This window comes from Chelonoidis abingdonii, chromosome 16 (genome assembly GCF_003597395.2).
Source record: "Chelonoidis abingdonii isolate Lonesome George chromosome 16, CheloAbing_2.0, whole genome shotgun sequence".
NCBI classification, from domain to species: domain Eukaryota; kingdom Metazoa; phylum Chordata; order Testudines; family Testudinidae; genus Chelonoidis; species Chelonoidis abingdonii.
The window spans coordinates 3,558,486-3,570,684 of NC_133784.1; the positions used below are offsets into that span (position 1 = coordinate 3,558,486).

Sequence of the window (12,199 nt, forward strand, 5' to 3'; positions counted from 1 at the left end):
TGTTGAGTTTAGTGACAGAAAAATAAATGAAGATGCTGGAAGCCAAGAAGCATGAGGTATTTAGAATAAAACCAAGAGAACAAGCCTGCTGCTATTGCTGTCAATGGAGCATAGCACCCAGTTAGACCTGAGAGACGATACCAATGGATTTTGATAAGAGGGGTTTCTCGGGAATAAGTATGTGCAGGAACTGAGTTCACAGGGAAGGTTTGGTGACGGCCCCAAGGAAGAACAGTGAACAAGGATAAATAATGACAATAACTGAAGGGGAACCAGTTTGAAGGTCATTTAATTAGTTTAGTTGATAGCACCACGGTGTATTGAACTGGGTAGTTAAGACTGGGGATTTCAAGGTTAATGAGATTAGATTATGGTTAATAGAATGATATAAATTTAGAGAATTTAACTATTATTTGAAATAGGTTCATTAATAAAAATGTTAATTAAGAAGGGAATCTGCGTTGTCATCTTGTCCTTTAACATTAACCTTTTGGGACTTGAGAAAGGTCACAGCAGCTTCCTTGGAAAGCCGTGAATAAAGGTGACTGGGTTAGAGGGAACCCCCTCAGGTTAGCCCCCTGCACTGAGCTGTCACCCACTGAGCTCCCAATACCACCAGCTTGTTTCCTCTTCCAAAGAACAGAGTTTCATTACCTCCTCACCCTCCTTAGCGAAGGAGGTAATGATGGAAATATCGTTCATTTTGTTAATGAAACTATGGCATTGTTCAAAGAAAAGAGATTTCTGTTACGCTCTGAATGCATTTCAAGCAGACCCTTGCTTTGTCTGTAATTCAGAGCTAGCAAAGGCAGAAGGATTGTCTCTCTGCAGTAAAAAAATAAGAAGTCCGGTGGCACCTTAAAGACTAATAGATTTATTTGGGCATTTATTTGGTTTTTTACCCACGAAAGCTTATGTCCAAATAAATCTGTTAGTCTTTAAGGTGCCAATGGACTCCTCGTTCTTTTTGTGGATACAGACTAACATGGCTACCCGATTACTGATACTGTCTCTGCAGTAGCGATTTGGATTCAGCCTCACGTTCTGCCATAAAGACTCACCTGGTTTGCAAGTGAAAGCTCATGTTTGTTCACCATTGACAACTTGACAACGTAGCAGAATAACAGAGGCAGTGTAAGAATTGGGCTATGTATGGTATATGGTATGAGGTGGTAATTGATTCTGGTGACAAAACACATGAAGGGCAGGGGAAACGGTGCCTCCCAACAGTGATTTGTTGGCATTTAGACACTCTGGGGCATTTAGATGCATTGTGAGAACAAAGTATCGAACTGCACTCTGTGTGTGAGAGTAATGTACATTGTGCCACGATCTTACAGCACGGCAGGTAGACAGAGATGGGGTGGGAAGTGGCAGCCACATGTGTTTCATTTTGCTAGCTACCTTCCTGTTGAGTGTGCTTAATAAGAATCCTGATAGTTTGTTGGAGGGGATTCATGCCTTTGGTCTAGTCTGCACTGCATCTTGGGACCATTTTATAATATCACTGAGATGGGACCAAACTGTGCTACTGCCCTGTAAAGGCTGAAGGCAAGTTCCTCCGAATGGTGCAGAGGATCCTTAAGGCTGTCCTGAATGGGCAGCGTGGGGGACTTCTCCACTGGCGTAATGCTGGAATGCATTGTGCTCTGGTCAGCCTCCCAGCAGTCATGGTCCCTGTGAGGCCCTTACAAGTCTGTGGAAATTAGAGCAGCCTTTAAACTATTCTAATTTGTGCCAGGCCAGTTTGGCCCCAGGATTATGGGAGGTAGAATGATGGCCTGGACCAGTCGTTTTCAAACTTTTTTTCTGGCAATCCAGTTGAAGAAAATTGTTGATAGCTGTGACACAACGGAGCTGGGGATGAGGGGTTTGGGGGGTGGGAGGGACTCAGGGCTGGGGCAGAGGGTTGGGCGGTAGAGGGGAGGGCTCTGGGGTGGGGCCAGGAATGAGGGGTTCACGGGGTGGGAGGGGGCTCTAGGCTGAGGCAGGGAGTTGGGGTGCGGGAGTGGATCAAGGCTCTGGGCTGGGGTGCAGGCTTTGGGGTGGGGCCAGGGATGAGGGGTTTGGGGTGCAGGAAGGGGCTCTGGTTTTGGGGAGGGCTCAGGGCTGGGGCAGGGGATTGGGGCGCAGGGTTGGGGCATGTGCTTACCTCAGGTGGCTCTTGGTCAGCAGCGCAGTGGGGGTGCTAAGGCAGGCTTCCTGCCTGTCCTGGCACTGCAGACAGTGCTGCGCCCTGGAAGCAGCCAGCAGCAGGTCTGGCTCCTAAGTGGAGGTGCGCAAGCAGCTCTGTGTGGCTCTTGCCCACAGGCACTGCCCCCTCCAGCTCCCATTGGCTGGGAACTGGCCAATGGGAATGCAGAGCCAGTGCTCGGGGTGGGGGCAGTGCACGGTGCCCAGTGGCCCCCACGCCTAGGAGCCGGACTTGCTGCTGGCCGCTTCTGGGGTGCAGTGCGGTGTCAAAACAGGTAGGGACTAGCCTGCCTTAGCTGGATGGGACTTTTAATGGCCCAGCTGGCGGTGCTGATGAGAGCTGCCGTAACCCAGTGCCTTACATTCTGCGATCCAGTACTGGGTCGCGATCCGCAGTTTGAAAACCACTGGCCTAGAGCCACCTTTGCTTATCCTTCTTCAGCTGTGTTCCAGTATAGCTGGGGGCTGAGCCCTAGTATTGCAGTATGTTAATATCACAGTTTGGCCCATCCACACAGGGAAGGGATATTATAAAGTGGCCCCCGACAGTATAAATGTGCTGCATAAATAGGCCCTGAGTTTGTTTTAAGACCAGGGTGCGCAGGGACTCGCCATATTTTAACCAAGTTAGAGACACTTTTAAATTGCATTAAAATCCCATTCGGATAACAGTAGCTCTACCAGGGTGGACAAAGACCAGGACTGCAGGAACAGCAGAGCTAGGAGCAAAAAGCCTTGTGATGTTTAATGTGGGAGCAGGGAGAGAATTGTCAGAACTGTGTCAGGAATACAAGATTACAGGCATCTAAAAAGAAATTTACATCTAGGCAAAAAATGTGTAGCCACTTATAGCATGATGATAGAAGCAGCAGCCTGGAAATCTTAGGTACTGGGGCAGGATCTTAGTAGCGTGGACAGAGAAGAAAGTAACATTTGAACTAAGGAATATGGTGAAAACATCCAAGATGGCGAATTTTGAACTCCCCTGACCCAACTGATTATGGCAGACCCAGGTTTACCTGATGGGATTAAGGCTCACTGCCCTCAAGGTCATGATTAGGGGTCAGAAGTTTGTGGCTGGGCCTGATCTCTGGTTTATCGCATCGGAGCAGACATCAGGAGGTTCCTAAGGGGCGGAAGGGACTTGTTCACTTGTATTTGAAGTCTTATTACTTTGCTCTTGTAGCTAAGGAGCTGCCGGCATGGAGTTTAAAACAAGTCGAGTGCAGTCAGCCAATCCCAGCCTGCAGCAACCCTCTCCAAATCTGCCAACACAGCTCACCTCTGGCCTGCTACTATTCCAATGTCCGGTCCGTCCTGAGTAGAGAGGCTGCCAGTCATCCCACATTGCGTGGTGCTTTAGTGTATATCTACTCTGCAGTCAGAGGGGTGTCTGCAGCATCTGCAGCTTGGCCAAGCTAGTTTTGATCTCGCTAGCTCCAGTAACAATAGCCGTGAAGCCATGGCAGCACAGGCCTACCAGTGCACCCAGAACCTCTGTACTCAAGTGACTAACCCATGCAGCTGCCCACTGCTGTTATCGGAGATAGCTAGTTCAAGCTATGGCTGTTGTCACACCTCTGTATTAGAACTGGAAAAGATTCAGAGAAGGACAACAAAAATGAATAGGGGGATGGAACAGCTTCCAGAGGAGGAGAGATTAGCAGGACTGGGACTGTTCAGCTTGGAAAAGAGACGACTAGGGAGGGATACGACAGTCATAGTGGTCTAATAATTCATGAATGGTGTGGAGACAATGAAGGGTTATTTACTCGTTCATGTAACACAAGGACCGGGGTCACCCAATGAAATGAATAGGTTTAAAACAAACACAAGGAAGTACTTCCTCACACAACGCACAGTCAACCTGTGGAACTCATTGCTAGGCGATGTTTTGAGGCCAAAACTATAGCAGGGTTCAAAAGAGAACTAGATAAGTTCCTGGAGGATAGGTCCATCAATGGCTATTAGCCAAGATGGGGAGAGATGCACCCTCATGCTCTGGGTATCTGTAGTCTGAGTGCCAGAAGCTGGGAGTGGATGACAGGATCACTCGATGATTGCCTGTTCTGTTCATTCCCTCTGAAGCACCTGGGATTGGCCAGGATACTGGGCTAGATGGACCATTGGTCTGACCCAGAATGGCTGTTCTTATGTTCTCTGATTGTAGTGTAGTCATACTCCGTGTGCGTGGCCATCAGTCTCATTCATTCTTGTGACCAAAATTCAGGATTTGAATCCAGCTTTCCAGAAGAGAAAAGCTAGGGGCATCTACTGGCAATAACCCTGTAGTACCCCCAATTGCCCTGTCAGGAATCCTCCTCATTGACTGCAATGCACAGGAGACATTGCCCATATGTGGAAAGTAGCCTCGTCACTATTGTTCCATGAGATGCTTTGCAGTGTAGTTTCTCCAGAGTTTTAGCCGACATGAATTTGTAGGCAGGGCTCTGTGGGTCGAGGGGATTTATTCGATAAGGTGCATGGACTTTTTCCCTCAGTTCATTGTTTAGCATCTATTTTATTGATGTTTACTAGCTGTAAAATCCAAAGAATTCTAACTCTCTCTCCCTTTATGGCGTTAGATTTAATATCTGCTTGGGAAGGGAATATTACTACTGTTTTCATGTTCATCCTTAGAATAACTGCTAATGCCAAAGCACGCTGCTTCAGAAGAGTGCAAAGTTAGTTATTGTGACTGAAATACATAAAGCACAAACGCGGTTAATTGTTATTGTAGGAATGAGGTACTTTTCATAAAGAGTCAATTTCAAATACATACAGGCAAGAAAATATAGGACGATGGAGAGAAGAAAAATTGCTCTTCTTGTTTTTAAATCCTCTATGAACTTGGCTCTGTCTTTCATACCCACCATTTTTCTTCCCCCACTCTACTTCCTCCATACTTTGTGCAAGAGCCTTCTCCAGCGCATGGCCTCCCATCTGAAACAGCCTCCCTGGGTTTCTCCACCATAGCAACTCTCCTTCCCATTTCAAACCTTTGCTGACAATGTGTTGTCCATATCTGTATTTTTCTCTTCCCTTCCATTGTATTTACCTCTCTGCAAAGCATGCTGGGATACCCTGTGTAGGAAGGATGCCAGGCACAATAAAGTTGCATTAGAAACAGTTGAGGTATCTTTAGTGCTTGCAGATAAGATTATGTTATTCAGGCCTCTGATACAGCAAACATCTTTTCCTACTGGGTCATGTTAATCTCCCCCACGCCCCCAGTGAACTAATTAGTTATTAAAATTAACTCGTTCCATAAATCCTGCTGTAAAAGTTAGGTGAGCTAGGTTTGGATTTCAAACCCCTTGGAGTTCACCCTTTGTCTTAGAGTGCTTTGTAATTCTTCTGCCCTCGTTATATGGTTGATGCAGCTTAGGCTCCCAGCCATGGTAAATCCCATCATATACTCGCTTTATGACCCTCGCCTCTCTGGTGCTCCAGTGGGCTGGTTTCCCCTCCCTGAGCTCCCTAATGGCACCAGGCTGAGTTTTAATCACTGTAAATTCAGGTTCTGGTCAGATTAGCTGGGAGATAGGATGCGCGGTTGTTGTTTTGCAGTGATGTATTGTTTATGGGATTACTGTGCTGAATAGCAAAGGGTGTCAGCTGATATTTATTACTTTAAGCTGTCTCAGCTGTTCTGGTTCAGCAAGTAAACCTACATTCAAAATGAATGAGGGGCTCTGCTTGCCTTGTATGCCATGATGTGTGCAAATGTGATTATTGCTTCAGACGCTGCGGAAACTGAAATCATTCTGGGAGCATTTTTTACCCTTTGCAGGCAATCATGCAGATTTCTAAAGAACGCAACCAAGCTGAGGGCTTCAACATATCTCCTTCCAGCTCCATTGTAAACCTATGGCCTCGTGTACCTCGAGAATCTCTCTCTCTAAAGTGATGCGCTTTAACCCACTCTATTGATTGCTTAAAGCATTACATGTTTTACAAATAGGTTATACATTGTTACTGAAGGGAAAACACAAAGCTACCGGGCCTTTAAATGAATCTACTCTTGACTTTTCCCGATTGGTCAGAGGATTTCTGACAATTCATTGCACACACTGATCTCTGCTGCAGTACTAAATAAAAATAAAGTGACCCTCCCTGAGGTTAGACCCATTATTAGAATTAGGCCTCTGTCTGTGTATATCCCATTGTAAATTGATACACCACTGGATTTGTTTTATCATTTAAAACTGCAACAACAGTCAGTTTAGAAAACCACTGGCTCTCTTCTGATAAGAAGTACCCAAGGGGACAGCTACCAGGATACATTTCTGTTTTGAAACTGAGATCCTCTGTGCTTCTGATTAAGCCCTGAGGATTCAGTGTCCTCTTTAACACCTTCTGCGTGGCCACCATCCTTCCGGCTAAGAGCTAGACAGGACTTTGGTACTGAACAATGTATGCATTTCTTTTCTTCACCGAAAGGGATTGCTGTGGTGTGCGAACAACACTCTTCCCCTGTTGTATGCAGCATAGTTGTCGCCATGTCAGTCCTAGGCTATTGGAGAAACAAGGTGGTGATGTGATATCTTTTACTGGACCAACTTCTGTTGGTGAGAGAGACGAGCTTTTGAAGTTTACACAGTCCTGAAGAAGAGCTCTGTGTAACCTCAAAAGCTTCTCTCTGTTACCAGCAGAGTTGGTCCAGTAAATTAAAAGCTATTCTCTCTCCCATCTCGTCTCTCTTAACAACACTCTTGGGAAGATCAAGCTCTTCACCTATTACTCCCCCTCTGTGCTGACCTGAGAAATAAGAGAGCAGGAAACGACATGCAGCCCTGCCGCTGTACAGAGCAGAAAGTTACTAGCAGGCTGCTCAAATATTGTTAAGGTCTAACGACTTTAAACGTGTAGTAATACTCAGCCAAGTGACTCTACGAATGACCCACTGGGGCTCCCTGTCCTCTCTCTGCTGCCCCCAATCCCATCTGCCCACTTGACAAGTCCAAAGGTAGATTTTCAAACCTCAGATTTGAAAATCCAGCTGGCTTCCTCCTGCTTTGAACATCATCTTTCATACTAACTAAAGACTCTGCCTTGGACTCTAGGGGGCAGTTTAGAGGGTGCACATGGTGCCGAGAATCCAGCTGGCGTGCTCCTTGTTGGGTCAGCTCGGCAGGGCTTTTAGGGCAGCCGCACGAGCAGGTAAAATGATGCTCTCTTTGCTGGAACATTCCCTTCACAAATCCCAACTTGTTTTATGGGCAGTTAGGACGTCCAGCAGCCCTGTGTGGCAGAGGAGTGTTATCATCGTAGATGGGGAAGTCTGTCTATTTAAGGTACTTATATGGCCCCCGTCACAGGTGCATCTGAATGCCTTACAGTCCTTAGTGTATTTCTCCTCCCAACACCCCTGTGAGGCAGAGCAGGGCTGTTATACCCATTGTACAGATGGAATTTGAGGCACAATGAGACAGGAAGTCTGTGGCTTAGCAGGTTATTGACCCCGAATCCCAAGTTAGCATCCTAAATTTAGGGCCAGCGTCCTCTAAAATTGACATACAGGAAGACTGAGTGACTTGCCCAGGGCTTCAGTAGTCCATAGCAGAACCTGGAATTGAGCCTTGATCTTTTTAACAAGTCAGTCCTACTGCCGAGGACGCGGACACAGTGGTGGAATGAGAAGACAACCCTTTTTTTACTAAGTCCCTTTTCTGACCATAACCGCTCTGCGACAGGAGCCACTGAACAAAGGGGCATTTGCAATTTACATGTCGCATTGTGGGGAAGTAGGGGGGACAGTGATACAAATATGTTTTCTGAATGACAGCTTGAGGAGTCCATATCCCCTTCCTTGACTAACGTGCCTTTCTCTGTGTCCACCTTCTGTCCGAAGGACGGCATGAACTGGGTCTGCAAAAATGTCAATGCAAAGAAGAAGTAACCCCTCCCCCGAGCTGCATGGAAATGGAGGAGCTGTGGAAGCTGAATTCTATCCTGGAAGTGCTAATTTGCTGCTTTCTGACCAAATGTTTTTTCCATCTGTGCACAGCTACAGCTGTTAAAAAAAGGGATCAACAACAGTTAAACCCGCTGCTGGAATTGGATCTTTACCTGCTCCTTAGTACAGTTATTTTTCCCAATAAAGGAATTGTACTTGCCCCCCCTCTGTATAAATAGTATTAACTGTCTCCACACTCAGCTGATTAGAACTGTGATTTTAAACAACAGGAAGCTTGTGATTCAGGTTAGAGAATTTCAGTGGGCCGGGAGCTTGTGCTTTGTAGTCACCAAGACGTTCACAGCATGCCCTGTCCCCACTGGTTCCACAGTCATCCTGGCCATTCTCAGATGGCAGTCAAAGCTTTTCCTCAGTGACAAATCAGGTGTTGTTTCGGTAGCTAGTGTGGGTCGTTGTGTCATTTCGTGGAAGGTGGGTAGAATTCTCATGCCATTCCCTGCCCCCGGTAGCCCTAAAAAGGACCTTCATCTTAACCAGATACAGAAGTGACGCCACACCCCTCCCTAGAAGCGGGAGAGGAGCATGTATGTATAACCCAAGCTCTTGACAGTTTGAAGGCAAGGAGTAGGGGTAGCTTTTCCTCCAGCTAAAGTAAAACGCAGGCCACCTCACGCTGGCATATATGCGGTTACCCACGTTGAGTGCAAGGGTGGGCGGTTATATTTTTGAGAGTAAGCTTAGTATTCCACAAACCCTGGCCATCGAGATAACTGTGCAGCAAAGCTCAGATAATTCCATGTTTCAGTTCCTAGAACAAGGTAAAACTGCTCCCACTTTTTTCTTTTTTGAACACACAGTGTATTTTCTGCCTTCTCTAAAATCGTTCAGTTCAGGAGGTGCACTGGGGCTTGTGGGATGAAAATCTACAATGGCTTTGTGGTGGGGATAGCTTTCCAATCCTAGGCATCATGAGGCTGGAGCCATGAAATGGCCACGGTTGGAAAGAATCTCCCAGTTTAGAATTACTCCCTTGTATGGTTAGGGATTGGAATAATGGCAGATGGGAAGCAGGAAGGAAAATCTTGCCCTAAGATGATGATTCGTTTTCCCTTGGCTGACAAATCCTACAACTTCAGTCCAAATGGAAGTCAGGGAGGGGGAGGTGCTTGTCATTTCTAGGTCCCCAGTTCAAATCCAGCCCAAGTTGACAGGGAGTAAGAGTCACTGGCACCTGAAAGCAGTTGTGTCCAATGCAAAAAGCATCTGCTGGCTCTCAGTCCAGCTAGTTTCTAGCATGCAGATTTACAGATGGTTTTTTTTTTTAAAAATCCACCATGCTGATTGGCAGCATTGCTTGCAGCCTGAGCGTGAAGGCCAAAGAATGACCACAGCCATGCCCTGCCCTCTCATCGCTAGGAGACGGCTTGGCGGGCAGTGTGGGAAAAGGTTGCCCTGCCTGTACCCTGGTGATCCTGCTTTCTGGAGAGCCAGAGTACATCAGTCTCCAAACCCAGAAGGAGAATGGTGTGACGATTGAAGTGATCAAGCCCCAGTTTAAAAACCAAAAGACTAGGGAATAAAACAGGCTCAAGTGAATTCCTAAGCGATAGCTAAATACGCAAGGGGACATGGTTACAGCTTCATGCAGAATGAGCAAGGCAGCAGCATGAGCCAAGCAGGCAGATCTGTTTAAAATCAGCTTGGTAAGTAACTCTCACCTCCAGCTGCAGTACCTTCTCCGGAACCGCAGGAATCTTTGCAGCACATGTTCGGAGTAACGCCTCGCAGCATGTGTCTGAAAGGTCGCCTTTGCTTTGGGGTTAATGCATCCGCCCCCTGTAAACAATCGCAGCTCTCTTCCAAAGAGCGAGCTTGTGCTGTTTAAGAGGCTAAATGCAAAGCTTCAGAATATGGGCTCCCAGGCTTGAAACACGTCACCTTTGCTGCATTGAAAGTGTAGTGTTTCTGAAATGCACCCCCTAAATGTCAACAGTTTTAAAAGAAACCCACGCTGCTTGCATGTGTTTGGTATAGCGAACCTAAACGTCAACAGTTTTAAAAGAAACCCATGCTCCTGTGACCTTAGCTCCCAGCCACTTTAAAAGAGCCTTGAGTTAGGCTCTTCCCTTCTCTTTGATCATGCCTTTAACAAGCAGGCAAACTATATTGGCGCGTTTCTTTGCAGCTAAGAAGCAGTTGATAATGTGCGTCGCAATGAACTGTTTGCATTTGAAAAGATTTTCTGTTTTTTCCATAGACATATATGCACTTGGAAATTGTATTTTTTTTAAATTGTTCTTGTCCCAGTGTTGAAGGGGGAAATTGACTTTATTGGTCATTGAGTCCAGATATGGCTTGCTGGATCAATAGGTATATGCCTGCACGTAGAGAGGCTTGTTTGCATCTTTGGTGCGGGCATCTACTCACACAATGCTCCCTGCTAAAACCCAGGAGACACAAGTAATCAGTCCGTTCAGGCAATAATGGAGAGAATGTGATAGTGTGAGGGGCTACCAGAGTTTTATTTCCATGTGTGTAAGGGAACTTAAGTAGAGCATCCCATACTGATGACCATAAACTTTCCCTTTGTGGTAAACAAGCCTCCATGCATCCCCCGGATGGGAATTAAAAAGTACTTGAGACACAATTCACCTGCCATCTCTTATTTTAATATATTTACAGTCCATTCAACCCTGATCAGCTAAGCAAAGCTTCTCTCCTCCCTCAGCACCACCTGTCTAAACACAAAGTAGACTGGTTACAACCATCTGGAACACCTGCCGTCGTTGAAAAAAAAATTTCCATTGCACCCACCAGGGTCACATTCAATTTATGCCAATTATGGTGTTTAGGTTTTGTCCTTCTGATTCTGTCTGCTTTTTCCCCTTTTAAGGAAGTTTCTATGGAAACAAACTGTGTCATTGACATGGGTGGAGCTTATTCATAGATTTCATAGCTTCATAGATTTCAAGGCCAGAGGGGCCCATTATGATCATCTAGTCTGACCTCCTGTATAACAGAGACCATTAAATCCCAGCCAGTAATTTCTACATCAAGCTCAATGACTTGTGATTGAAGTAGAATCTCTTTTACAAAGACATCAAACCTTGATTTAAGGACTTCAGGTGACAGAGAATCCACCACATATTTTAGAAGGCTGTTCCAATGGTTAATTACCCTTACTTCTAAAAACATGCATCTTATTTCCTGTTTGAATTTGTCCAGCTTCAACTTCCAGCCATTGACTCCTGCTAATGCCTTTGTCTGATAGATTAGAGAGCCTTCTGCTAGCTCTGTCTGGGTTCTTAGAAGGGGAAAGATGGTGTAATGGTTAAAGCTCTGGGTGGAACATCAATAATTCTGGGATAACACTGGCTCGAGACATACTAAGTTCTCCTTTTACCCATTTTCCAACTATGTTCTGTGCACATTCGAGATTTTTGTATTCTTTCTTATTGCACAGGATCACTGTGCTTTCATTATTAAATATATTTGTATGACAATAGCACCCACTAGCCTCATTCAGGATCACACCCCACTAGGCTAGGGCGCCATACAAACCATATTCGAAGATGCATTTTCTTCCCCTGGAAAGCACACAGACTAGGCTGTCCAATTCTGTCTTATTTCAGCATATAATCTGGCCCATCCATGCTCTATAGTTTGTTCCATTTTTTGAATTTGCTCAAAAGGGGTATTTGCAATATTTGGTCATGTTGTAAAATTCAGTGTGTAATTTAGATGTCTTTGTCGATAAATAAAAATTTAGTAGAAACAAAAAGTCAGTGTTTTGAGGTTATATTTTGTTTTCAGTCAAGGTTTTGGGATTGTGTTGGGTCTTTATTTTTCATACCATCCAAAAGAAAGACTTTTAAAGGATCCTATTATCTACAGAATACCTTCAGCATTTCAACTCTGCCTCTTCTCATCAAAGAATTAGACATTAGGTATTAGTAAAATGCCTCACAGTTTTTTGAAACAAGGCATCTTTTCCCCCTGAAAAATGGCGCTTTATTCAAAACCAACATATTTTGCAAAAAAACCCTGGCATTGGACTTCACTGGGTTGCTGTTTGAGGGAGGGGGG

General features: G+C 45.5%; 1 protein-coding gene across 1 annotated transcript in view; it reads left to right on the top strand.

The window, feature by feature from the left end:
• The window catches only part of ARL3 (ARF like GTPase 3), a 35,211-nt gene extending 23,317 nt beyond the window's left edge, over positions 1 to 11,894 (top strand). Inside the window, exon 6 of the mRNA XM_032795752.2 lies at positions 8,048 to 11,894. Within this exon, the coding sequence (XP_032651643.1) occupies positions 8,048 to 8,095 (48 nt within the window). The 3' untranslated portion in view covers positions 8,096 to 11,894. The remainder of the gene's footprint in view (positions 1 to 8,047) is intronic.
• The last annotated feature ends 305 nt before the right edge of the window (positions 11,895 to 12,199 follow it).